General features: G+C 50.3%; 1 protein-coding gene across 7 annotated transcripts in view; it reads right to left on the bottom strand.

The window, feature by feature from the left end:
- TMEM184B (transmembrane protein 184B) overlaps positions 1 to 22,764 on the bottom strand; it is a 52,924-nt gene extending 30,160 nt beyond the window's left edge. For 2 of the 7 annotated variants that reach the window (XM_063704746.1, XM_019018261.4), the window contains exon 1: positions 22,601 to 22,751. Coding sequence is in view for 4 of the 7 variants with exons in the window: in XM_019018260.4 (XP_018873805.3) it covers positions 22,245 to 22,744 (500 nt within the window). In the remaining 3 variants the exon portion in view is untranslated. Of the gene's footprint in view, positions 1 to 22,244 lie in introns of all 7 variants that reach the window. The other 5 variants (XM_055374625.2, XM_055374624.2, XM_004063462.4 and 2 more) reach the window with 4 other exon arrangements.
- Positions 22,765 to 26,956: the final 4,192 nt, after the last annotated feature.

The raw sequence follows: 26,956 nt of genomic DNA on the forward strand, positions 1-26,956 counted from the left end.
GCCCTGTACATTTCTATTTTCCCACACATACATGATCTCTTAACACACCAATCGAGACACAAATCCAGATTAAAACTCAAAACCGGAGAAGGCGTCTATATAAAGAAATTCAAAAATGGAGAAGGTGTCTATATAAAGACTGGTGGCAAGCTTTGAAAAAGAGACACAGTGACAAGTCCAAGAATAGCTCCTGTAAGTATGGTTGCAAAACTGAAAACCAGTGCCAGAAATATTTCTTGAAAAAGACTGGGGTTGTAAATCATCATCTTTGTCTATCATCCCAAATTAAATGAATAAACATGGGGAACTGTGTGGGGACCAAAGGAAGTACAAATACGCTCAAATCTTCACCTTCCAAGCAAGGTGCGGGGGGATGTCGAAGGCTGTTTTGTTCATGACTAAGGGCAGTGTTGAGAAACCCCCAGCTTGGACTCCCAGGCAGAGGGGCAACCCCAGGGAGCAGACCCGAGCCAGGGCTGGGACGTGGGTAAAGGCTGCAGGCCAGCTTCCTCCTGCGGCTCTGCCCACTCACGTGCCCATGCCCACTTGGCATTCAGGGCCCCTTCACGTTCTTCATATAGGTCGTTTATTTCACAAGAGGAAATGCACCCAGAGATGTGAGTGGCTTACCCCCAAATCAGAGCCAGGACTCAAGGCCAGGTCCTATCAACACGTTGTCTCCTCACCTCCTACAAAGTGGGGGGACCTAGCTGAGCCACCCCTCCTGCTCCAGAGCCTCCTAACAAGACATGGCCATGCCCTTCCTCCCATAGCCTCCAGACTCTTCTAGCAGGAGGGGAGGCAGGTCCCCCAGGGTGGAGGAGAAGCCACCATGGCTAGGAGTGTTTCCGCAGCCCAACCCATGCTGGCCACGTTTCTGCACCGGGGCCAATTCACAAACAACTTATTTTACTCTTGGGCAACCCCAGTGGTTTACAAAGCATTTCCCCAAACATTATCTCATGTATTTTCTCAAGGCAACTTTGAAGAAAGTAACATTATCTCCATCTTAGAGATGAGGAAAACGATGCAGAACTTGGTTTTACAGCCACCCAGGGTGGCAACAATTCAAGGGTTTTCATAATTCCCCAAAATACTTAAAGCCATATTCTGGCTCATAGACGCATGGTCCCCAATACCCAAGAAAGCAGGTGCAGGCAGCTGCTCGAAGGCCCAGAGCTCGCCTTGCTCCCTGGACCCAAGGCAGCAGACGGAGGCTGTCAAACGTACTCCCAAGCCAGTGACCACAAGGCCAGACTCTGCAAACTGTTCACAGTGTGTTGGGGCTGGGGCAGGGTGGGCACTGGGTTCTGACCCTTTCACACTCTGTACAGGCACTGACCGGGAAGCTGCCTGCCCAGGTCCCACAGGCAAGCAGGACGTTCACCTGGCACAGCCTGTGGACCTTGGGGAAGCAGGGGCAATGCCATCTGGTGCAGCCTCTTTACTCCTGTGGGGAAAGGGGTGGGGAAGGACTCCATCCATGTCTCCCCTTTTCCAATGCAGTCCATGCAAACAGATGAGGCTCAGAATTCCAGCTGCTCTGGCAGGACCAGATCCAGATGATGCTTTATTTTTTTTTTTTGAGACAGAGTCTTGCTCTGTTGCTCAGGCTGGAGTGCAATGACATGATCACAGCTCACTGCAGCCTTGACCTCCCTAGGCCCAAGTGATCCTCCCACCTCAGTCTCCCAAGCAGCTGGGACCACAGGCATGTGCCACCATGTCCAACAAATTTTTTTTTTTTTTTTTTTGAGACAGAGCTTCACTCTGTTGCCCAGACTGGAGTACAGTGGCGTGACCTTAGCTCACTACAACCTCTGCCTCCTGGGGTCAAGCCATCCTCCCACCTCAGCCTCCCAAGTAGCTGGGACTACAGGCATGAGCCACCATGCCCAGCCAATTTTTGTATTTTTTTGGAGAGATGGGTTTTACTATGTTACTCACGCTGGTCTCGAGCTCCTGGGCTCAAGCGATCCTCCCATCTTGGCCTCCCAAAGTGCTGGGATTACAGGCAAGAGCTACCACAACTGTCTCCCGTTATTTCCCTAATTGACCAAGTGTTAAACTTCTGCCAGGAACATGACAGAGGGCCCTGATGGAAGATGCTGAAATCATCTTTCTAACAAGTCCTGAGGCCTCTGGACTCCATGCCAGGCACCGGCAGACCCAGCCTCAGCCTTTAAGGTGCTCCAAGCTGCTCTTCGTGCCTTCTCTATGCCACAGGCAGGAGTGACCTGGAGGCCTCTTCCCCTTGCACTGCTGAGGTGAGTGTCCAGCACTACAGGAGCCTAGAGCAAGCATCGGGCTTGGGCAGGCTGGGGAGGGGGTCAGGGAAGGCTTCCATGTGGTGGGGACATAACCAGGCTTCTGCTGTGAGTCACCCTACAGGACTCCCACTAGACTCCACCACGTGCAACCTGCGCGGGTACTTCTCTCGGAGCCTCAGTTTCTTCATTATAACATTTCAGGGGAATTACATAATTAACAAGGGACAGTTCTAGGTTACAGAAGTCCCATTAATAAATGGAGAAAGGGCCCAGCAAGGTGCCTCACGCCTGTAATCCTAGCACTTTGGGAGGCCGAGGTGGGTGGATCACGAGGTCAGGAGATCGAGACCAACCTGGCTAACATGGTGAAAACCCATCTCTACTAAAAATACAAAAAATTAGCCAGGCCTGGTGGCAGGCGCCTGTAGTCCCAGCTACAGGGGAGGCTGAGGCAGGAGAATGGCGTGAACCCGGGAGGCAGAGCTTGCAGTGAGCCGAGATCACGCCACTGCACTCCAGCCTGGGTGACAGAGCCAGACTCCGTCTCAAAAATAAGTAAATAAATAAATAAAAATAATAATGGGAGCCGCGGTGGCTCAGGCCGGTTGCCCTGGCACTCGGGGAGGTGAGGCTACACATTCGAGGCTAACCTGGTCAACATTGATTAAAAAATAATAATAATAAAACAACATTGGTTGGGTGCAGTGGCGAAGACCTGTAATCTCAGCACTTTGGGAGGCCAAGGTGGGTGGATCACTTGAGGCCACGAGTTCGAGACCAGCCAGGGCAACATAGCGAAACCCTGTCTCTACTAAAATTACAAAAATTAGCCAGACGTAGTGGCATGTGCCTGTAATCCCCAGCTACTTGGGAGGCTGAGGCGGGAGAATCACTTGAACCTGGGAGGTGGAGGCTGCAGTGAGCTAAGATCACACCACTGCACTCCAGCTTGGGCAACAGAGCAAGACTCCATCTCAAAAATAAATAAATAAATAAATAATTAAAAACCTTAACATAAACCCTTACACATATACAAAAATTAATTCAAAATAAATCACACATTTAAATGTAAAATGTAAAACTCTAAACCTTTTAGAAGACAGGAGAAAATATTTGAAACCTAGAGATGGCCAAGTGTTCTTAGACTTGACACCAAAAGCATGATCCATAAAAGGAAAAAATCGATAAACTGCAATATAAGAAAAGTAAAAACTTATGCACTATGAATAAACAAGCCACAGAGTGGAAGAATATATTTGCAAGTCACAGATCTGGTAAATGACTAGCATTGGGAATGTATGAAGAATGCTCAAAAAGCTCCATGGGCCAGGCACTGTGGTTCACACCTGTAATCCCAGCACTTTGGGAGGCCAAGGTGGGCGGATCACCTGAGGCCAGGAGTTCGAGATCAGCCTGGCCAACATGGTGAAACCCTGTCTCTACTAAAAATAAAAAAATTAGCCAGGCGTGGTGGCTGGCGCCTGTAATCCCAGCTACTCAGGAGGCTGAGGCAGCAGAATTGCTTGAACCAGGAAGGCAGAGGTTGCAGCGAGCCAAGATCGTGCCATTGCACTCCAGCCCTTAGGGGACAGAGCAAGACTCTTGTCTCCAAAAAAAAAAAAAAAAAAGCACCATGGTAAAAAGAAAACCAAACAATCCCACTTGAAAATAGGCAAAATATATGAACAGATATCTCAGTAAAGAAGAGACACACAGCAAATAAGTACATGGTGCAGTGGCTCATGCCTGTAATCCCAAAACTTTGAGGGGCTGAGGCAGGTGGATCACTTGAGGCCAGGAATTCAAGACCAGTCTGGCCAACATGGCGAAACCCTGTCTCTACTAAAAATACAAAAATTAGCCGGGTATAGTGGTACATGTCTGTAATCCCAGCTACTCGGGAGGCTGAGGCAGAACAATTGCTTGAACCCGGGAGGTGGAGGTTGCAGTGAGCTGAGATCACACCACCGCACTCCAGCCTGGGCGACAGAGCAAGACTCTGTCTCCAAAACAAACAAACAGGCAAACAAAACAAAAGTTAAACATCATTAGCCATTAAGGAAATGCAAACTGAAAAACTGAAAACACCTTCACGTCCCATACCTGGGTACCAAAAAATATATATCATATACCTATAAAATAAAAAATACTGACAATATCAAATGCTGGCAAAGATGCAGAGAAACCTGATCTCCCACACATTGCTCGTGGGAAGATAAAATGGCGCAGCCACCATGGAAAACAACTTTGGCACTTTCTTTCTTTTTTTTTTTTTTTGAGACAGAGCCTTGCTCTGTCGCCCAGGCTGGAGTGCACTGGCACCATCTTGGCTCACTGCAACCTCTACCTCCCGGGTTCAAGCAATTCTCTGCCTCTGTCTCCTGAGTAGTTGGGATTACAGGTGCCCACCACCACGGCCAGCTAATTTTTTTTATTTATTTATTTTTTTGAGACGGAGTCTCACTGTGTCGCCCCAGGCTGGAGGGGCAGTAGCACGATCCTGGCTCACTGCAACCTCCACCTCCCTGGTTCAAGCTATTCTCCTGCCTCAGCCTCCTGAGTAGGTGGGATTATAGGCGCGTGTCACCATGCCCAGCTAATTTTTGTATTTTTAGTAGAGGCGGGGTTTCATCATGTTGGTCAGGCTGATCTTGAACTCCTGACCTTGTGATCCACCCGCCTCAGCCTCCCAGAGTGCTGGGATTACAGGCGTGAGCCACCGCACCCGGCCTCATGGCTGGCTAATTTTTTTTGTATTTTTAGTAGTGACGGGGTTTCACCATATTGGCCAGGCTGGTCTTGAACTCCTGACCTTGTGATCCACCCACCTCAGCCTCCCAGAGTGCTGGCATTACAGGCGTGAGCCACCATGCCTGGCCCCGGCAGTTTCTTATAAAACTAACATGCATTTACTACACAACCCAGTAATCACTGTGGACATTTATTCTACAGGAATGAAAACGTATATCCACACAAAAGCCTGTACACAAATGTTCACGGCAGCCGTATCTGTAATCATCAAAATCTGGAAAGAACCCATGTACTTCAGCAGGCAAAAAGTTAAACTCTGGTACATCCAGACCATGGAATAGTACCCAGCAAGAAAAAAGAACAAATTACTGAGACACACAAGTGATCTGGATGGATCTCAGGGGTGTTACATTTTGTGAAACCAGCCAATCTCAAAAGGTCACATACTGCATGATCCATTTATGTAACATGCTCAAAATGACAAAGCTGTAAAGATGGAGCATGGTGTAGTAGTTGGCAGAGGACAGTGACGATGATGGGTGGGGGTGTGCAATTTTAAAGGGGTACCAGGGGAGTTCCTTCCAGGTGATGAAACAGTGTGTATCTTGATAGTGGTAGTGATTACATGAATCTACATGTGATAAAATTGAAGAGAACTACACATACACCCTACATGAAAATGCAGAAAACTGAATAAGGTCTGTACTTCAGTTAATAGTACTGTTGGGCTGGGCACGGTGGCTCACGCCTGTAATCCCAGCACTTTGGGAGTCCAAGGCGGGTGGATCATCTGAGGTCGGGAGTTTGAGAACAGCTTGACCAACATGAAGAAACCCCGTCTCTACTAAAAATACAAAAATTAGCCCAGGAGACCTTTTTTTTTTTTTGGATTTGGAGTCTCACTCTGTCACCCAGGCTGGAGTGCAGTGGTGCGATCTTCAACTCACTGTAACCTCTGCCTCCCGGGTTCAAGCAATTCTCCTGCCTCAGCCTCCCAAGTAGCTGGGATTACAGGCACCCACCACTATGCCTGGCTAATTTTTGTATTTTTAGTAGAGACAGGGTTTCACCTTATTGGCCAGGCAGGTCTCTTGGACAGGGTGGTATCAAACTCCTGACCTCGTGATCCTCCCACCTCAGCCTCCCAAAGTGCTGGGATTACAGGCGTGAGCCACCATGCCGGGCCAACAATTCTTATTGATTGCTTTTCTACAAGATAACCAATAAATCTCTGATACAAACTGAGTCCCTCCCCATCTTACTGCACATTTCATAGAAAAATCTGTTGTTCTGCTATCTAAAGCTTTTTATTATGGAAAATTTCAAACATACAAAACTGGAACAAATAGTGTAATGAATTTTTCCACCTCTCCATCACTGAGCTTTAACGGTTAGCAACACTGCGCAATCTTGTTGCATCTTTCCCTGTCCCCCAGATGTAATGTTAAATACTTCGGTGTGCATCTGTACTTGATAAAGACTTTTTAAACTTTCTATTTTGAAATAATTGTAGGTTCACAGGAAATTGCAAAAAATAGAATCTAGGGTCCTGTATGCCCTTCACCCAGCTTCCTCAATGGGTGATGTCTAGTCTAGCTGTAGTACAGTATCAAAGCCCGGAAGTGGACATTAATAGTTTTTTTTTTTTTTTTTTTTTTTGAGATAGAGTTTCGCTCTTGTTGCCCAGGCTGGAGTGCAATGGCGCAGTCTCGACTCACGGCAACCTCCACCTCCAGAATTCAAGCGATTCTCCTGCCTCAGCCTCCCAAGTACCTGGGATTACTGGCATGCACCAAAACAATATGTCTGTCACTGATTTTAAAAAGAAAAAAAAAATCCTCTCATAGCTGAACTCCTAAAAAGCTATGTAACAGAATTTTCTAGTCCATTAAAAATTTTCCAAAGCATTTTAGTGGGTTTTGGACTCGCTTGTTAAGAATTTTAAAATAAAATACCTTCCATTTCGTTTACAAAAACGTGATTGGCATCAGGGAGGATGGAAATGTACCGGCCAAATTTCAACAAATCCTTTGCATACTCAGTGGACGGGAAGGAAAAATGAGTAACCCGATTTAGAAAGAAAGCCAAGGATGCGTCTGCTCCATGTGCAGCTTCCTGTCCCAGACAGGATCTTTTGCAGGGAAAGCAGCCATTAAAACCCAGTCTCTAAACAAGCCGAACGTGAAGCCAGCCAGACCTTCCAAACCCTCTCTCACTGAGCACAAAAGCGTACGTCCCAAAAAATGACCCCGTGTATGAACCCAGGAGGTTTCTGTACCATCAACAAAGTAAAAATTTTCTTTATTACATCTTTAGCTTGGCCTTTGGTTTCTGTTTTTGGTGTAGGTTTTATTACATACACACTGAAACAGTAAAGTAATATACGTGTATACTTATTGTTAACATACACTTATAATTACACCAATATCCACATATTGGGGGTGCATGTTCAAGAGGTTTTGTTCTGGTTTCTTTTTTACTGATAGGGCTGTGTGATCCAAGGAAGTTTGGAGAGCAGTGCTATAGTGATGGGCAAAGGCCCAAGGCTTCCTAATGGCTGCTGCTATTCCCCTCTCCTCTGCAATCTCTCTGCCTCTCTGTCCTTCCCCAGACAAGGCCCCCTGGCTCAGTTCCAGGCTGCAGATCAGACAGAAAACAAATTCAAGGACCCCCACCTCCCCCACATACAGCCTACCTGCCAGTGAGTGCAGTCTCCACACCTGTCTCTCATTCACACGCCACCCAGCAGGCGGCAAAGAGGCCAGGCCACGCAGTCTGCACTTTGTCCCAGGCTCTGAGACAGGGAACTGAGTTGGAACCTCAGCATTATCACCTGAGCTGGGCGTGAGGCAGGTGACTGGACCTCTCTGACTGTGTTTCTTAGGGAGAAAAGTCCAGGTGCACTGTCCTGTAGCTAAGGCTTTTGGACTAAATGGGTTTAAGAATTTAGAATTTTTCCAAATTTTTTTTTTTTTTTTTTTTAGACTAAGTCTCACTCTGTCACCCAGACTGGAGTACAGAGGAACAATCTCGGCTCACTGCAACCTCCGCCTCCCAGGTTCAAGCGATTCTCCTGCCTCAGCCTTCCTAGTAGCTGGGATTACAGGCATAAGCCACATGTCCGGCTAATTTTTGTATTTTTAGTAGAGACAGAGTTTCACCATATTGGCCAGGCTGGTCTCGAACTCCTGACCTCAAGTGATCCACCCACCTCAGCCTCCCAAAGCTCTGGGATTATAGGCATGAGCCACCATGCCCAGCCGAATTTTTCAGATTTTAGAAAGGATTATGCTGCTAGACACAGTGACACTCCTGGAAGGGTGGGTGCAACACCCCAAAAGCAAACATATAGTACTTTCATAGGAAAACATACTGTTAGTCACCCTAAGGAAGATAGTTTTAAAGGCCATAATTAGTATCACATCAATTCAGGTCAGATTTTTGCAGCAGAAATTAGTCTGCTGCAGACTTAGAAGAACCTTTGGGATTTCTGAGCGTTCTGAATTCTAGAACAGCAGAGAAGGGGATGTGGGCCTGGACCGTCTTCCAGAACTGTGGGGAGGCTGATGAGGAAGCAGACATCCAGTGTGGTTTATTTCTATGTTTATTTTCAACTGTAATGGTATCCCTCCTCCCAACCTGAAATCCACTGAGAATGTGGCAGGAGGTGGCCGTGGGACCCAAAGTCTCACTTCTCCCAAGACTGCCCCACCTCCCTCCTCTTCCAGGAAAGACGTCTTCCGGCTGGCCCCCCATCAGAGACATCCTTTCTCAGATAAGCTATGCAGCTATGTCGTCACTGAACTTGGCCACCTGCCTTGGAGTTTATTTCAGGAGCATCCCACCATCTCACCCAGATTCTATCGTCAGAGTCATTTTAACTCATGTTTGAGGGACACCTTACTGCTGCTATCCCCTCCGCCCATGGATTTTATTATGTGCTGTGTGGTAGGCTGAAGAATAATCCCCCAAAGATGTTGACATCCTAACCCCCAGAGCCTGTGAACATGCTACCTTACATGGCAAAAGGGACTGTGCAGAAGTGACTGAATTAAGGGTCCTGAAATAAGAGATTATCCTGGATAACCTGGGTGGGCCCATGTCATCACAAGGGTCCTCCTAGGAGGAAGGCAGGAGGTAGAGAGCGAGAAGAGGGCAGCGTGACAAAGGAAGCAGAGAGAGGAAAGTGGAAGCTGCTACGCTGCTGCCCTTGCAGATGGCGAAAGGGGCCACAAGCCACAGATGCAGGTGGTTTCTAGGAGCTGGAAGAGGCAGGGAAATAATTCTCCCCCAGAGCCTCCAGAAGGAGTATGGCCCTGCCAACACCTCGATTTTAGTTCAGTGAAACACATTCTGGACCTCTGACCTCCAAAACTGTGAGATAATTAATGTGTGCGCACGCGTTTTATTGGTTTTTCTTATTGTAAGTAATCTATACTTTGTGTTTGTTTTGTTTTTGAGAGGGAGTCTCACTCTGTGGCCCAGGCTGGAGTGCAGTGGTGCCATCTTGGCTCACTGCAACCTCTGCCTCCTGGGTTCAAGCGATTCTCCCACCTCAGCCTCCAGAGTAGCTGGGGTTACAGGCACGTGCCACCACGCCTGGCTTTTTTTTTTTTTTTTTTTTTTTTGAGACGGAGTCTCACTCTGTCACCCAGGCTGGAGTGCAGTGGCGTGATCTTGGCTCACTGCAACCTCCGCCTCCCAGTAACTGGGACTACAGGCGCATGCCACCACGCCCTGCTAATTTTGTATTCTTAGTAGAGACAGGCTTTCACCATATTGGTTGGGCTGGTCTTGAACTCCTGACCTCGTGTTCCGCCCACCTTGTCCTCCCAAAATTCTGGGATTACAGGCGTGATCCACCACACCCGGCCAAATGCCTGGCTAATTTTTTATATTTTTGGTAGAGACAGGGTTTCATCATGTTGGCCAGGCTGGTCTCGAACTCCTGACCTCAAGTGATCCACCCACCTCAGCCTCCCAAAGTGCTGGGATTACAGATGTGAGCCACCACACCCGACCTAATTTGTGTTTTAAGTCACTAAGTTTCTGGTAATTTGTTGCAGCAGCAAGCAGCTTGCAGATGCAAAACAGAGGTTTGAAGGGCTGACATCATTTGCCCACAATCACCCGACAAATGGTTCTTCTGACTGCCACTGCCGTGCTGTGAAATCCGCAGAACTCTGGAGCCTGACCACCTAGACCTGACCTCCAGCTTTGCCACTGGCTAGCTTTGTGTCTGTGAGCAAGTTACACAACCTCTCCTTGCCTTAGCTTCCTCATCTATAAAATGGGGAAGCAGCCATACCTGCCTCTGAGAGCGAGGGACGGAATAATGAGTGAACGCAGACAGCACTGAGAAGGTCTGGCACCATGTGATGTCAGCTGCCATTGCTCTCCCACTTCCTCCTTCGGCCAGCCTGGGATTTCATGCTCCCAATAGTCTCTGGGACCCAGGTTCTGTTGCTGGGTATTTGCTCTCTTTAAATCTTCTGAGGTCATATTTTCATTCATTAGTTTCAGATTCAAACCCTTTAGAGCTGCAGCCACGAAGTGCTCACTCAGGCGGCTGCCACCCACGGGCCAAGCTAAACTGGCAACCCGTTCACATATATATCCCTGGAATATTCATGCAGCCTGGGAGGGCTTTTGTTCTCTTATTTAATATAGATGGAGAACCTTCCATCTTACCATAACTCGCTGGTTGGGGTCAGACTCGAGCACTGTTCATCTGAACTGACCACTCTGCTCCCACTCCAGCCGCCTGGGAATGACAACGGGAATGACAGCCGGCCCTCCTGCCTTTGGGGGTTGCCTGGGCTCTCTGAGCTTCTGGGCAGCTGCATTGTGGGGGGAGGCTGATCCACATCAGAGCAGGTCAGCAACCCACAGCCTGGCCCTTCTCCAGAGGGGATTAGAGGGAAAGAGCGGCCACTAGCCAGGCACTTCTGCGTGGTGAGCCTTTTGAAAAGGATCACATGCCCTCACAAGGGGTCAGGGGTCCACAGCTCTCCTTCCGTCTCCTCTCCAATCAACACAAACAAGCTGAGGCCACTCTAGCGGCTCCACATTTCTCCCCCTTCTCCTGGGCCAAGTTCCCAGGAATCTCTCAACCAGGAAAGCAAAATCATCCAATCATGTACATATCTGTCGCTTGGGTGGGGGTGCAGAAATAAAGGGGAACAACAAAGAAATCCAGAGTCCCTCAGCGAGGGCTTACTCAATTCAGCCTTGTAATTAGGTCCTTTCCTTTCGTACATACCAGTCCTAATTTTGATGATCTCAGTTTTCTCTCAAATTGAGAACAATGGACCAACACTCAGCCTCTTTAGCTGGATTGTTGAGCCCCTCTACATGTGACCACCTTTCCAGCCAGCTAAAATCCCACTGGGCACTGAGCGGATAGGTCCCCTGCAGATTCAGCATCCTGCACCCCAACAATGCTACCACCTCATGGGAGCAGGCTGTCTAAGCCAGGATCCCTGTACCTGCTCCATCCCTGTAAGCAAGAAGCCTGGCTCCAGCCAGGACACCCTAGATTTCTCATACCAACCTGAACTTCATTCACGCAAACACATTCTGAGTCAGGTAAGCCATCAACCCACCCTGGGTGTATACCCAGCAAAGAGCACACACGCACCCCCAAAGACAAGAATGAATTTCACCGAAGAGGCTGGACATAACCCAATGCCTGTCCACAGGAGAATGAATAAATAGTGGTATATTTGGTGAACTCCTACGCAGCAGAGAAAAAAACCAAAGGGCCACTACAGGCAACATGGATGATCTGACAGTGCTGTGGGAAGGCAGCCAGACACCGAGGAGTCCGTTCTGTACACTCCGTGTGTGGGAGGCCCAAACAGGCAGCGGCAGGCACCACGCGAAAGTGCCAAGGTGTGAGTGGTGACTACCGGCGAAGAGCGAGTGGCCAGGAGGCGGCCCCAGGGAGCTTCCTTGGGTGCAGGAACCATTGTGTGGTTTGATCTGGGCAGTTTACACAGAAGCCAGGGAGGTCAGAAGGCAGTGCAGAAGTGGAAACTAAGCTGGCCCTTGAAAGTCAGACAGGACCTGGGCACGTGGAGACTGCTCTGGACGGAAAGGCAGGCAAAGGGAACTATATGAGCCAAGGCACGGAGGTGGGGAGTTAAGAGGGCAGACAGAGGAAGGGGTGACAGGCCAAGTGCGGCTCAAGAAGAGGCCCAGTAAAGAGGGCCTGGGATGCCCAGTGCTGAGTTAAACTGTATCTTTCTGTCAGTGGGGAAACCCCCAAAGGTTTCAGAAATCATGACGTGAGCCAATCGGAGCAAGGGTTGAAAATGACAAAGTCAGCCAACAGCAGTGTGTCCAAGGGGCCCAGAGAGCGGCTCCATCTCTCCAAGGCCGGGACTGGGGGTCGTATTTATCAAGCAACACCCAAGCCCTCACACTCGGCCCCTTTGTGAGAACCAAGCACATATTTTTTGATTAGTGGTCTGGGGCCTGAGTGAGGCTCCTGTACTTGAGAAGTAGCCGGAACCTTGACCTTCCTACACTGGGCAGGAGGCAAGGTTACAGTCCTTATGTTTTTAATTTATTTTATTTTATTATTTGAGACAGAGTCTCGCTCTGTAGCTCAGGCTGGAGTACAATGGCATGATCTTGGCTCACTGCAAACTCGGCCTCCAGGGTTCACGTGATTCTCCTGCCTCAGCCTCTAGAGCAGCTGGGATTACAGGCACGTACCACCATGTCTGGCTAATTTGTGTATTTTTAGTGGAGATGGGGTTTCATCATGTTGGCCAGGCTGGTCTCGAACCCCTGATCTCAAGTGATCCTCCAACATCAGCCTCCCAAACTGCTGGGATTACAGGCATGAGCCACCGCACCTGGCCCATTTTAATTTCTTGGAAAGGCCTACATTCACCTGCTTCAGCAATGAAAAGGTACATGGGATCTCCAGCAAACAAGCAATCTCCCATGACCAGCACCCCCTCCAGAGGCATCACAATCACCGACTTGCAGTGTCTGCCCAGAGACCCCCTGGGCATAGACAAGCAAAGACACTTTTGATTCTCTTCCCTTTTACACTGATGGCAGCTCTGAGACACACCACCCAGACCTGCTTCTTCCCTCGGCAATCCACCTTGCTGATCAATCCGGCACAGTGCGTTGAGCATCCATCTTATGTATTATGGCCATGCGGTATCCCATGTTTGGATGGGCCACAGTTTGTTCGTGGCCCCCTGAGAATGAACATTTAAGCTGCCTCCAATCTTTTGCTATTAAAAATAAGGCAACAATGACTAACCTTGCAAATAAATCATTTTGCACACGTGTTAACCCATCCGTAGAATAAATTCTGGGAGGCAGAGCTGCCGGTGAAAGTGTAGAAACATCTGTAATTTTGGAAAATATTGCCAGAGAGGCACAGTACATTTAAATTGTTCATCCAAGAAATGAGCCTCAATGTTGGGGGAAATATAGACAATATGTAGGTTTTTGTTTGTTTTTTGAGATGGAGTCTCGCTCTGTCTCCCAGGCTGAAGTGTGGTGATGCAATCTCAGCTCACTGCAACCTTCACCTCCCAAGTTCAAGCGATTCTTCTGCCTCAGCCTCCCGAGTAGCTGGGATTACAGGTGCGTGTCACCACGCTGGGCTAATTTTTGTATTTTTAGTAGAGATGAGGTTTCACCATGTTGGCCAGGCTGGTCTTGACCTCCTGACCTCAAGTTACCTGCCCACCTCGGCCTCCCAAAGTGCTGGGATTACAGGCGTGAGCCACCGCGACCAGCCAATACATAGTTTAAACTTGTCCAAGTGAAGAAACAGTAGAGAAAGGCTGTTTTCAACAAATGGAGCTCTGGGTAGGGAGACGGTGCTGAACCCACACCGGCCCCAACTCACTTGGTGCTCTGGTCCACACGCTTGCATTTCCCAGCTGTCAGTAAAAGGCTAGGCCCACTTGGCCCCTTGACCCTTCTCAGGGCTCTGATGTCCTGGTCCCAGGGCAGGTGGAAGTGTGAACGGTGACCTGAGCCACTATGACAAGCAGCCATAATTGGTCTCCCCAGGCGCCCATGAAGAGGAGCAGGCAGGCCAGGCGGGAGGGGGTGGGGGTGCAGAGCCCAAGAGGGCCAAGTGCTTCCAGTCTAGCCATTCCAAATGAGTGGTGAGCACCTCTTGCCACATCCCCTGCACAAGCTGCAGGGGACACCACAGCCATGCAAGACCACTCCCACTCCATGACATTCACTCAACTGGCTCTGCTCCTGGGTCCATCACAGATCTGTTATGTAACTCCTGTGCCCAACAGCCATCACCACCTAAGCATCAAGCCAGGGAGTTGAGGAGATGGAGGCGGGTCTCTGGAAGGCACACCGAGTACCAAGTCAGGACAGCCAACTCTATGTAGAAGCAGGGCAGGCCTTTCTCCCACTTCCACAAATCTGGCCCAACTACTGCAAACTGGGAATAGAAGGAAAAGTCTTCTGCCCCCAGCCGAGTAGGAGATACCTCTTAGCAAACCAAAGGCAGCGTTTGAGAGAAAGAACCCTTGTCAACCTCATCTCCCAGCCCTAGCCCTGCTCCCACTGACTGAGACGGCCAGGCACTCTAGTAAATCAAATCATACTTACATGCTCTGAGGTTACTGCTATTAAAATTATCTAACCTACGCATCCTGCATCTACCTTTCTTCTCAAAGCAAATGTGTATTGTTTTGGAAAATCTAGATTTTCCCACATCCTATTTAAACTCCATTGACAAATCTGTGTATAGATGCACTTTCTCCTCCTGGAGATGAGGCTAGGACCCCACATGTTCTGGGAAGTGGTCACGAGACCTATGCTCCTTGAGTTACCTGCCTGTCTCATTCCTCTGTGTGTGCTCAAGGTGGTCCCACTCCCTGCAAAGACCTCCTGCACTTCACCTGCCAACCTCCACTGTCCACTGAGCCTCAGCCCAACTACCCTTGCTCCAGAGAGCACCGGCTCCTCAGCTCACCCCCAGGCAGAGCCGACTGCTGCCTCCTGGAACCCCCATGGTTTTAACCTGAAGCTTTATTCACGTGCTTTCCAGGTCTAAGCAGCAATCCAATACACTGGCCTTCCCAGTGTGGCTGCAAGCTCTCCAAGGGCAGGTCTGTGTTGGGGGTAGCTACTCAGCAGGAAGGGCCCAGGACTCAAAACCAGAAAACCTGGGTGCTTCCTCCCCCAGGATCTTAGGCAATTCACCCCTCTGAGCCTCAGTCTCTCCATCTATAAAATAGGTGCAATAATTTCAAGGTTTCAGGGCAGTTAAAAGGATTACATAAAACCATATATTTGAAATATAACTTGCAAAGCCCCACAAATTCCAATGAGAATATTAATATAATTAGCATGTTAATATTAATTAATATCCTCACACATACCCTTCACCAACATCTATCATTGTGCCTCGCAGGCACCCAAACTGACTGCTGATGGGATCCCAGATTCACTGCTCACTCTGCATGAAACAAAAACCACAGGTGCTAGAGGTGGGGACCAGGAGGCTCTGCCAGTAGCTACAGCGGCGCCATGGGGTTAGTTATTTTCTCTCGGAGCTTTTCGGTAAATGGGGAACAGCCCTGCTGAGTGGAGTGGAGGTTCTCAGCCACTTGCCAGCAGGACAGGCCCCACTCTGGGTGCAGGCAGTCCACAGGGGTTGGAGCAGGAGATAAATAAAGGTACCAAGCTCCACACACGTCCCTTGGAGTAGGGGGGCTGTCTGATCTGAAAAATCCCTTTGAGGGTAACAGAGGCAGTAACTTCTGGAGGTCTCACTGCACCCCCTCTGTTGGGGATGGGGACCATCTGGGTCTGCCCATGACCCACAGGTAAAGGGTCTATGGATCCTGGCTTCCCAGAGAGGAGGCTGGAGTCTTCAGGAGATCACCAAGCATTTTAAGTTGGGAAAGAAGCAACAGGCACATGTGCTTCCACGTTTCTCCTTCCATCTTCATGGTCATGTGACCTGCCCTACCTCCAAACCACAACCTTGGGAGCTAAAGGCATTCAAATCAAGGACTTCACCAGAGCCTGTGAGGTGGGCAGACAGGGTACGAATAGCGCCCCTTGCCTTAGCAGGAGTGAAGCTCAAAGAGGGCAAGTGGCTTGCCCAAGGTCACAGCTGGGTTTCCTGACTCAATCCAGTGCCCTGTTCACCACTGCTGCAACGGTGCCATCCAGCTAAAAAAAGGCTGAAGACCTCATCTTTCCTGCAGAGAATTTGAAACAAAGCGCAAGAGCTGTTTTAGAACTTCTCTGATTCTTTTCTATCTATAGCTACCTTTCAAATGCTGTGGGTAAATGTTTATAACCCGGTGTTAAGTAAACAATGAGATAACGTGTGTTCATGCCTAGAAAGAACATCTGCCCAAACCTGAACCATGATTACTTCTTGATTTGGAAATCTGGGGTAATTTTTATTCTTATCCCCAATCTTTCCTGTGCTTCAAGTTTACTATCAACAAGTACGGCCGGGTGCGGTGGCTCACGCCTGTAATCCCAGCACTTTGGGAGGCCGAGGTGGGTGGATCAAGAGGTCAGGAGATCGAGACCATCCTGGCTAACACGGTGAAATCCCGCCTCTACTAAAAATACAAAAAATTAGCCGGGCGCCATGGCAGGTGCCTGTAGTCCCAGCTACTCGGGAGGCTGAGGCAGGAGAATGGCTTGAACCCGGGAAGCGGAGCTTGCAGTAAGCCGAGATCGCACCACTGCACTGTCTGCCTGGGCGACAGAGCAAAACTCTGTCTCAAAAAAAAAAAAAATAATAAGTACTACTTCTAATCTCAGAGAAGCCTATTGTTTTTCAAAGGTACAAGACTGAGATCAACGTGGCAAACTTTTCACCAAATATTCACTTAGTGGGATGTGACTTTGTAAAACATGGTTGAGCTGGAAGTGACGCAGGTTCAGCACAAAGGCTTTCTGGGTGGATCTTCCCCTGTGGTTTCCACCCCAGAGAAGGAAAAGGAGGTGTCCACCAAGCTTCCTGTCTCCCATCACAGGCCTAAGACCTCCCACACCAGCCAGCCAGACTCAAGGCAGTTTAGTGAGCACCACCGGCTCCTGGAATAACCAATACTGTTCCAACCACCCCTAATATCTTTTTTTTTTTTTTTCTTTTTTTGAGATGGAGTTTCGCTGTCACTGAGGCTGGAGTGCAATGGCGTAGTCTCAGCTCACTGCAACCTCCGCCTCCCAGGTTCAGGCAATTCTCCTGCCTCAGCCTCCCAAGTAGCTGGGACTACAGGCACATGCCACCACACCTGGCTGATTTTTGTATTTTTAGTAGAGACGGGGTTTCACCATGTTGGCCAGGCTGGTCTCCAATTCCTGAGCTCAAGTGATCTGCCCACCTCGGCCTCCCAAAGTACTGGGATTACAGGCGTGAGCCACCGCACCTAGCCATATCCGTCATTTTTCAAGAATAATTATAGCTTTATCCTGAGTGGCAGTGCCACAAACCCATCCAACCATTCATTTGTTTAGTCAAAAACCACTTCACTACCTACTGTGTACATTTCGCCAGACACTGAGCCATGATTAACCTAAGACTAGAAAAGTCACCAACCAGAAGCCACACACCATCCTTCTATGCCATACCCAAGCATAGGGCCTCAGCCACCCTAAAACAGCAGCAAATAGACACGTGAACAAATGCTACCTGGGTGTCCGCCTAATTCCAGCTGTCAGCCACCTCTGCATTTAGATTTATCCTCTCCAGTCCTGAGGACAAGCAGTTTGAGAATGAGTGCCCGGTAAGAATGCTGGCGGAGGCCAGGCACAGTGGCTCACGCCTGTAATCCCAACACTTTAGGAGGCCAAGGCGGGCAGATCACAAGGTCAGGAGTTCGAGACCAGCTTGGCTAACATGGTGAAACCCCATCTCTACTAAAAATACAAAAATTAGCCAGGCATGATGGTGGGTGCCTGTAATCCCCACTACTTGGGAGGCTGAGGCACGAGAATCACCCAGGAGACGGAGGTTGCAGTGAGCCGAGATCCTGCCACTGCACTCCAGCCTGGGCAACAGAGGGAGACCCTGTCTCAAAAAAACAAAACAAAACAAAAAAAAAGAATTCTGGCAGACTCAGACGCACTGTTAGTACCTGCACCACATTAGTACCTGCTTTTCCACAGAGACGGAGGCGAATGGGAGGGAATGATGAGAAAATCTACAACTTGGGTGACCCTTCAATTCTTCTCTCTGTGGTCGCCTCCCACTCTACCTCTTCCCGTTTCTGTCCTCTCTAAGGCTGAGGAGATGGCATTCAGCAAACATTTATTTCAGGTCTACTAAGTGCTGAGACTTAGTATCAAACAACTCCATAGACATGAACTCAGACCTCTGCTTTGCATGTGCTCTTCCTTCTTCCTGGAGCCCACTTCTTCCTCCACCTTAACACACATCACCTCACTAGACAAGTGCCCGCCCAGGCGACAATGGCCTAAGGTTCCCTAAGAGCCCCCAGGACAATCGTAATTGCTTGTGTGTCTGATTTCTCTCTCCCCAGCTGCACTCGGCTCCTGGAGGGCGGCTCCCCGCAAACAGCCTGGCACACAGGCCTGCGATGCCTCCTTCTCAAATAAATGAATGGGCCTCTAAGGTCATAATAAAAGCATGTCCTGTGTGCCAGATACCGTGCTGAGCTCCATCAGACATTGGTCAGGCCAGCCACGTGACAGCCACACTGTTATTACTCCCATCTTACAGATGAAGGAAAGTGTATCATTTGCCCCCTGTTTTTAAACAGCAGGAATTAGAACCTGGTAAGCATCTTGCCCAAGGCCACAGGGCTAATAAGCGCACAGATTTAAATTGCATCTCCCAATTCTCTCTCTGGGTCACCAGGACTGCTCAGCGCATTACCTCCCTCTCTCCCTCCTCCTCCCGTGCTCCTAGTGACCATTTCTTTTTAAGACGGAGTCTTGTTCTATCACCCACCAGACTGGAGTGTAGTGGCACTATCTCAGCTCACTGTAACCTCCGCCTCCCGGATTAAAGCAATTCTCCTGCCTTAGCCTCCCAAGTAGCTGGGACTATAGGCGTGTGCCACCATGCCTGGCAAATTTTTTTTAGTAGAGACGGGGTTTCACTGTGTGGGCCAGGCTGGTCTCAAATTCCTGACCTCAGGCGACCTGCCCACCTCAGCCTCCCAAAGCTTGGATTACAGGTGTGAGCCACCACGCCCAGCCTAAGACTCTGTCTTAAAAGAAAAAAAAGTTCCAGCTGACCAGACATGGTGGTTCACACCTATAATCTCAGCGCTTTAGAAGGCCAAGGTGGAAGGATCTCCTGGGCCCAGGAGGTAGAAGCTGCAGCAAGCTACGATAGCACCACTGCACGCCAAGCTGGGCAACAGAGCGAGACTCCATCTCAAAAAACAAAAAAAGTTCCAGCTCAGAGAAGCCAGTTCCCAGCAGGCAAGGGGTCAGCAGTGGGGCAGACACCGTTACAACAGTGGGCTCCAGAACCTGCCCTGGGTCACACAGGGTCTTCAAGACCAAAAGCTGCTAGAAGACAACAAGAAAAAGGCGGCGGGGTCTAAAAGCGATGCCAGGGGCTGTAGGAAAGCCGGCGGAACAAAGGCCTGGCCTTCCAGAAGTTCTCTGCAGGAATGAAGGAGGGATGAGAAGGGATAGTAATACTGCCCCATAACACATGGCTGAGCATGTCACATCTTTCCAGAAACTTTCAAGGCCTCCCTGTTGACTACATCAGGATCAAGTTCAAACTCCTTGGCGGGGCCTCCAAAGGTCTTCAGGACACAGACCCAACACAGTCACAGGCAGTTCAAGCCTCTGCGTCTGAGAGGTGAGGCAGCTCAGACCTCCACATCTGCCCAGAGTTCCCTCTACCTGGAACGCCCTCCTTCTCCTTCATAGGTGGAGCACCCCTCGTCCTTCAGGGCCAAGACGACTTCCAGCACCCCAGGGTTATGGGGGAGGAGCATGGGCTCTGAGGTCAGACCTACTGGTTCAAAACTCAGCTGTTCCACTCTCAGCTGCCTCCCCTACAAAATGCAGACAGTGACAGCCCCCACCACACTGGGTGGTCGGAAAATTAAATACAGTAATTCATGAAAGCGCTTTGAACTGTGCCTGGCACACAGTAAGTGCTCAATAAACGGACTGTTGTTCCTATTGTCCTCTGGGCCCCCTTAGGGCCCTCTGTTTCCACCACAAGTAGGGCACTGTCTTGCACATATTTGTTACACATTGGGCTCCCTCTGCCAACCACCTTTTAGAGGGCTGCCCCGGCACAGTGCAGGGCAGCATGGTCTTTGGTGAGTGCTTACTACCTGGGGCTGCAGGGCCTGGGGAAGACCCCACACAGAGCTCTCCCAGGGGCCCAGCTATTGGCCTTCCAGAACTCCCACACCAAATCCCCAGTCTAAAGGCCCAGAGCTGTGACTCGTTTTCAAAACAATAAAAAGCTGTACCCTTCCTTCCCGGGGCTGTTTCCACTCCAGGGAATTTACAGAGAGAAAATGAGCACAGCAGGGACTGGAAATAGCACTGAGCCCTTCTCAGGGTGAGGGACTGGGCAGGCCAGCCAGAGACCAGGAGCAAAACCTCTAAGACAGAGAGGGAGCAAACGGCCTCCGGACAGAAGCCCCTGCTCACTGAACTCGGCCAATAGGAAAGAACTAGGGCAAGTGGCTCATTCACCCTTCTGCCTCGAAGCTCTTCTTTCTACTTGGTTGGAGAAATTCAGAAGGGGCTCCTTGAATAACCCACCACCACCGTGGGTGCAACAAATAAGACATCCAGAATCCCAACGACTGCACAAATGCTTCTGGGGGAATTCACAGCGCCTTCTCCACCCACATTAGCTACTGGAGCCTCGTATCCAGATTGGGGTCACTAAATCAGTGTCCATCTTCCCAGCACTGGGAGCCCCTAGAAGGCAGGCACCAGGTCCCATTGATCATCAGACCGCTATGCCCCAGCATAGTGCCTGGCACATAGTAGATGCTCAGTAAGTTGCAAGACAAGATCTGGCAGCAAGAGAGAGGTCCTGGTTCAAGGATGATTCCATCCAGGCTTGCCACGTATCGTGGAGAAGAACGTCATGAATTCCCTCTGGGCCTCAGTTTACTACATCTGCAAATAGGTACAACTGTTCCTTACTCACACAGCTGCTGTGCAAATTACACAGGAAAATATATGTGGAAAGCAGAAAAGCCTCAGATGAACGTCAGTCATCCTTCAGGCTTCAGCTCAACCGTCTCCTTATGAGGGAGTCTTTCCTGCGGCCACGATCCCCCTCCCTGGGAACTGAACCTGCCTCTGTACTCCTTCTACTCCTTTGTTTGGTATTTTTCACATCACCGTGATCACCTGTTTCCAGATCTGATTCCCCCATGCTTGAGAGCTCCTTGATGGCTTGGGCATCAAATGTTTGTGTCCAGGTGGGCACACATACCTGGCTGCTGGGGCTCTCCCACCCCAGCGTCCCAGGTCCCAACTCTGATATGCACAGCACCCTAGGCAAGGTTCAGAGGTGCAGAGCCTAGGGGTCCTACCAAGGAAGCTAAATAGGTAGATGGAAAGGGACACTGTAGGCATAACCTGTCAACGAAGTCACACCTCTGAGACCTGCGCTGCCTCTGCAGGTGCAGGTGAGCTTGTTTGCCTGGCTGACTCTGCAGCGCAGGGCCTCCAGGGCACAGATTGCTGCTTCTTTCCTTACAAAAGCACCAGCAGTCAGATAAATAATACATGGCCTTCACCTCACCACAGGTATCAGGCATGCAAATACCTGCTTTGCCCCAAAATGCCCTGGAAAGGAGGGAGGAGTAAAACGTCTGGCCTTATACAACACCTCCAGAGGGGATATGTACTGAGAATCCATGCCCAACCCCCAGCCTAACTGCCTTGCCTTGGCCTGGAGCCACCCAGCACTGGAGGTAAGTGGATCCAAGCGAAGTACCAAGGGTGTGCCCAGGAGGAAATGTACAATCCACGGGAAGGATACAGACACCCAAAACCAGTCTCCACGGTCCCTTTGGAGGCAAACATCTTTCGAGCCTCAGGTCCCAGTCGATCCCCTTCCAAACCTGCGGACCTGTGTGGCGGGCGTGTACACCCTCCACTCACGACGCAACCCCGAAAGCCCCCCGCCGACCACCCTCCCAGGTCACTGCCACCCGCACAGTGCACGGACGCCTCCCCCACTCACTCGGCCGTGCCAGTCGCCAGCACACCCACCCGGGAGCACACAATCCCTCTTGCAAAGCGCCTTGGTCCATCCGCCTCCCTCTCCCGGGGCCGCCCCCCGGACAGGTCCGATTACACTCCAGGCGCTGCCCCCGCCACGTTGGCGTGGAAAGGGAGCGGGCACACCCACGGGCGACCTCGCGGGGCGGAGAGGAGGCACGGGTGGGGAGACGGATGCCCCCTCCCTCCGCGGCCGCACCGGCCTCCATAGTGCCCTCACCGCCCGGGAGCTGGCGGCCGAAGCCGGGCGTCCCTCGCGCGGGCCTCTCCGAAACAAGCAGCCCCCCGCTCTCGGGAGTCGCAGCTCCCCCTTGGGGCTCCCGGGCGAGGCCGGCCAGGCGGGATACCTCAGGAGCCCATGGCGGTGGCGGCGTCTGCGGACGATGCGCGGCAGCCGGACTCTGCGGGCGGGGCGGGCGGCGCCGCAGCCCCGGAGTCTCCGCCGCCGCCGGCGCGTCCCGGGCCCAGTGGAGTGCAGCCGCGGCGCGCATGCGCTCTGGGCTCGCCGCCGGGGAGGGCGGGGCGGCGGACGCGGCTGAGATCACTGCCTGGGCCTTAAAGGGGCCGCGCCCCGAACCCCAGCCCGCCGCCCCGCGGGTTGGGGCGCGACCCGGGTTCTCTTGCCACTCACAAAACCAGCTACGACCGGCTCCCAACCCCGAGAGCTTTCTGGGCTGCGATCTCTGCCCCTGACCCTCGCTGGTGCTTCGCTTCTCTTAACCCTAATTTCCTCCATTTGAGCCTGTTTTGAAGATGAAACGAAATACAATGGCTATTTGTTGAGTGAAGGATGCGTGTGGAATTGTGGAATGAACGTGGACCGAGTGTTGTGTGCAATTAGGCCAGATGAAATTGCAAAGCACTGAAAGAGGCCTTTTTTTCCCACTGCACTTAGCAGCGATTCTTTCTTGCCCCATCTGGCTCTAGGCTGCCGAACTAGCAAAAGTCTTCAGCTAGGGTTCAAGCCGCCTAGTCCATTTCTGTTTGCCGGTCCAGACATCACCTAGGTTAACTGAACAAGATAAAATACAATTAAGTTCTGGCATTGATGTGCTCAAGATCCCCAAATGTATTTATGTCTCCAGACTCCTCGCCTGAACTGTCTACCCAACACCTCTTCCTTGGAGCTCCAGCAGGCATCTCAAAGTCAGCGTGTCTGAGCTGAGCCAACCCCACTTCCACACACAAAAACCTGCTCCCTCTCAGCCTTGCCTCCATCAGCTGTTGACAATTCCATCCTTCCAGTCCCCAGGCCAGAACTCGGAGTCAGCTGTGAATGAATGCCCCCCTTCTGCCCGCTACCCAATAAGGCAGGCAGGAGATCCTGTTGGCTCTACCTGCAAAATAGATCTAGACTCTGATGTCTGCCACTCCTCCTCCAGTGCTACCGCCCTGGTCCAGTATCTGCACAGGATTATTGCGGAGTTCTGCTAACCCGTCTCCCTTGTTCCAACCTTGCCCTCTGATCCATTCTATCAATTCAGGGGTGAGGGGGATCCTTTTTTTTTTTTTTTTCTTTTTTTTCTTTTTGAGACAAAGTCTCGCTCTTTGTCTCAAAGTGGCCCAGGTTGGACTGCAGTGGCGCGATCTCGGCTCGCTGCAAGCTCCGCCTCCCGGGTTCACGCCATTCTCCTGCCTCAGCCTCCCGAGTAGCTGGGACTACAGGCGCCCGCCACCATGCCCAGCTAATTTTTTGTATTTTTAGTAGAGACGGGGTTTCACCGCGTTAGCCAGGATGGTCTTGATCTCCTGACCTTGTGATCCCCCCGCCTCGGCCTCCCAAAGTGCTGGGATTACAGGCGTGAGCCACCGCGCCCGGCCAAGATTCTTTTAAAATCTGCCGGGCACGGTGGCTCACGCCTGTAATCCCAGCTCTTTGTGAGGTGGGTGGATCATTTAAGGCCAGGAGTTACAGACCAGCCTGGCCAACATGATGAAACCTTGTCTCTGCTAAAAATACAAAAATTAGCTGGGTGTGGTGGTGCATGCCTGTAGTCCCAGCTACTCGGGAGGCATGAGAATTGCTTGAACCCGGGAGGCGGAGGTTGGGTTGTGGTGAGCCAAGATCGTGCCAATGCACTCCAACCTGGGTGACAAAATGAGAATCTGTCTCAAAAAATAAAATAAAATCGAAGACAAAACATGGTACTTTTTTGCTCAAAACCCTCCATTGGCTCACTATTTCGCTCTAAGTAAAAGCCTTACAAATCCTTACAAACACTTGATCTGACATTCTACTCTCCTGGGGATTCCTGGTCTCATTCATCTCTTACCCTTTCCCTCCACACTGATCCCTTGCTCTTCCTAGAACAAGCTGAACACACTCAGCCCCGAGCCCCCTGCACTAGCTGTTCCCTCTGCTGCGATCGCTGTTTCCCCAGATACCTGAATGGCTCCTCCATCACCTTCTTCGAGGGTTTGCTCAAATGTCCTCCACTTAGTGAGGCCTGCCGTGAGCACCCCTAGTAAAACTACCAGACCCCTCACATGCACTCTGTATTTCCCTTTACCGTGCCCTACTTTCCCTGTCACTTCATTTCTTTCTTTCTTTCTTTTTTTTTTTTTTTTGAAGCGGAGTCTGGCTCTGTCACCCAGGCTGGATTCCAGTGGCCTGATCTCGGCTCACCGCAAGCTCCGCCTCCCGGGTTCATGCCATTCTCCTGCCTCAGCCTCAGAGTAGCTGGGACTACAGGCGCCCGCTACCACGCCTGGCTAATTTTTTGTATTTTTAGTAGAGACGGGGTTTCACCGTGTTAGCCAGGATGGTCTCGATCTCCTGACTTCGTGATCCGCCTGCCTCAGCCTCCCAAAGTGCTGGGATTACAGGCGTGAGCCACCGCGCCCGGCCCTGTCACTTCATTTCTATCATATTATATAGTTTGCCTGTTTCCCTGTGTGTCTTCTTCTAGTAGAACACAAAATTTTTGGGTTTTGTTTTTTTGTTTTTGAGACAGTCTCTGTCACCCAGGCTGGAGTGCAGTGGCACAATCTCAGGTCACTGCAACCTCCGCCACTCAGGCTCAAGTGATCCTCCCACCTCAGCTTCCTGATTAGCTGGGATTATAGGCATGTGCCACCATACCAGGCTAATTTTTGTTTTTTGTTTTTTGTTTTTTTTTTTTTTTGTAGAGATGGGGTTTCGCTATGTTGCCAGGGCTGGTCTCAAACTCCTGGGCTCAAAGCAATTGCCCATCTAGACCACTCAAAGTGCTGAGATTACGGGTGTGAGCCACTGTGCGCCTGGCCAATAAATTCTTAGGAGAAAGATTTTCATCCTTTTTGGCTTTTTTGTTGTTGTTGTTGTTGTTGTTTGAGATGGAGTCTCACTCTGTCACCCAAGCTGGAATGCAGTGGTGCAATTTTGGCTCACTGCAGCCTCAACCTCCCAGGTTCAAGCGATACTCTCGCCTGTGCCTCCCAAGTATCCTTTTTGTTTTCTGATGTAATCCCAGTACTTAGTACAGGGTCTGGCATAGAGAACATGCCCCTGCAAAAGTAGGTATAACATGACCAGAGATCTGGTAATAGCAAAATCCTATAGAACAATTCCTCCCCAGCCCCAGGTAGGACATGCCTGGGTCTGTCCTAACAAGAGCAAGGCTTATCAATTGCATTGTAGTAACTTGTTTATGACTTCCCAGCTCTCCCTCCCTACACACTAACCCCTTCAGGAGGAAGTCTTTGTCCCAATTACCCACCATATCTGCAATGTGTAGTACAAGACACTTACAGACCAGACACAACCTGACTTACACTTCCCCTCCAGGGCTTTCAGTTCAGGGTCTCGGTTTCTGCTTAGGGGCACTCTTGGGTCTCAACTTACAGAGGCCCCGGGCTGGCAGGGGACAGAGGCAGGTGGTGGGTATTTTTAGGCTTGGTTGCCAGGAAGGGGCTCAAAGACAGAAAGTCACCTGGTCTGAGTGATATGGCAGGTCAGCAGGTGGTATTGGGGGCCCTAGTTGGTGCTCCCTGTGGGAGGAAAAAAGCCCTCTCAAGACCTTTACTCAGGTTTTCCAAAATGAAGATAAACACCTACCTTGCTATCTTCCCTCTCACCCCTCCTCCATGCAACTACTCATCCTTTCTTTTAAGAGACAGGGTTTTGCTCTCTCACCCAGGCTGGGGTGCAATGGTTTGATCATAGTTCACTGCAGCCTCAAACTCCTGGGCTCAAGCAATCCTCCACCTCTGCCTCCCAAGTAGCTAGGACTACATGGGCATACCATCACGCTCAGCTAATTTTCTATTTATTTATTTATTTATTGACAGAGTCTTGCTCTGTTGCCCAGGCTGGAGTGCAGTGGCGTGATCTCGACTCCCTGCAACCTCCCAGGTTCAAGCGATTCTCCTGCCTCAGCCACCAAAGTAGATGGGATTATAGGCACGCGCCACTACGACCAGCTAATTTTTTTTTTTTTTTTTTTTGTATTTTTCTAATGGAGACAGAGTTTCACCATGTTGCCTAGGGTGTTCTCAAACTCCTGAGCTCCGGCAATCCGCCCACCTTGGCCTCCCAAAGTGCTAGGATTACAGGCGTGAGCCACTGCACCTAGCTTAATTTTCAATGTTTAATGTTTTTATACAGACTGGGTCTTGAACTCCTGGCCTCAAGCAATCTTCCTGTCTCTGCCTTCCAAAGTGTTGGGATTACAGATGTGATCAGCATGCCTGGCCTATTCTCTCTAACAAGGCTCAAAGATTCC

The sequence above is a fragment of the Gorilla gorilla genome, chromosome 23 (assembly GCF_029281585.2).
Source record: "Gorilla gorilla gorilla isolate KB3781 chromosome 23, NHGRI_mGorGor1-v2.1_pri, whole genome shotgun sequence".
In the NCBI taxonomy this organism is placed as follows: Eukaryota; Metazoa; Chordata; class Mammalia; order Primates; family Hominidae; genus Gorilla; species Gorilla gorilla.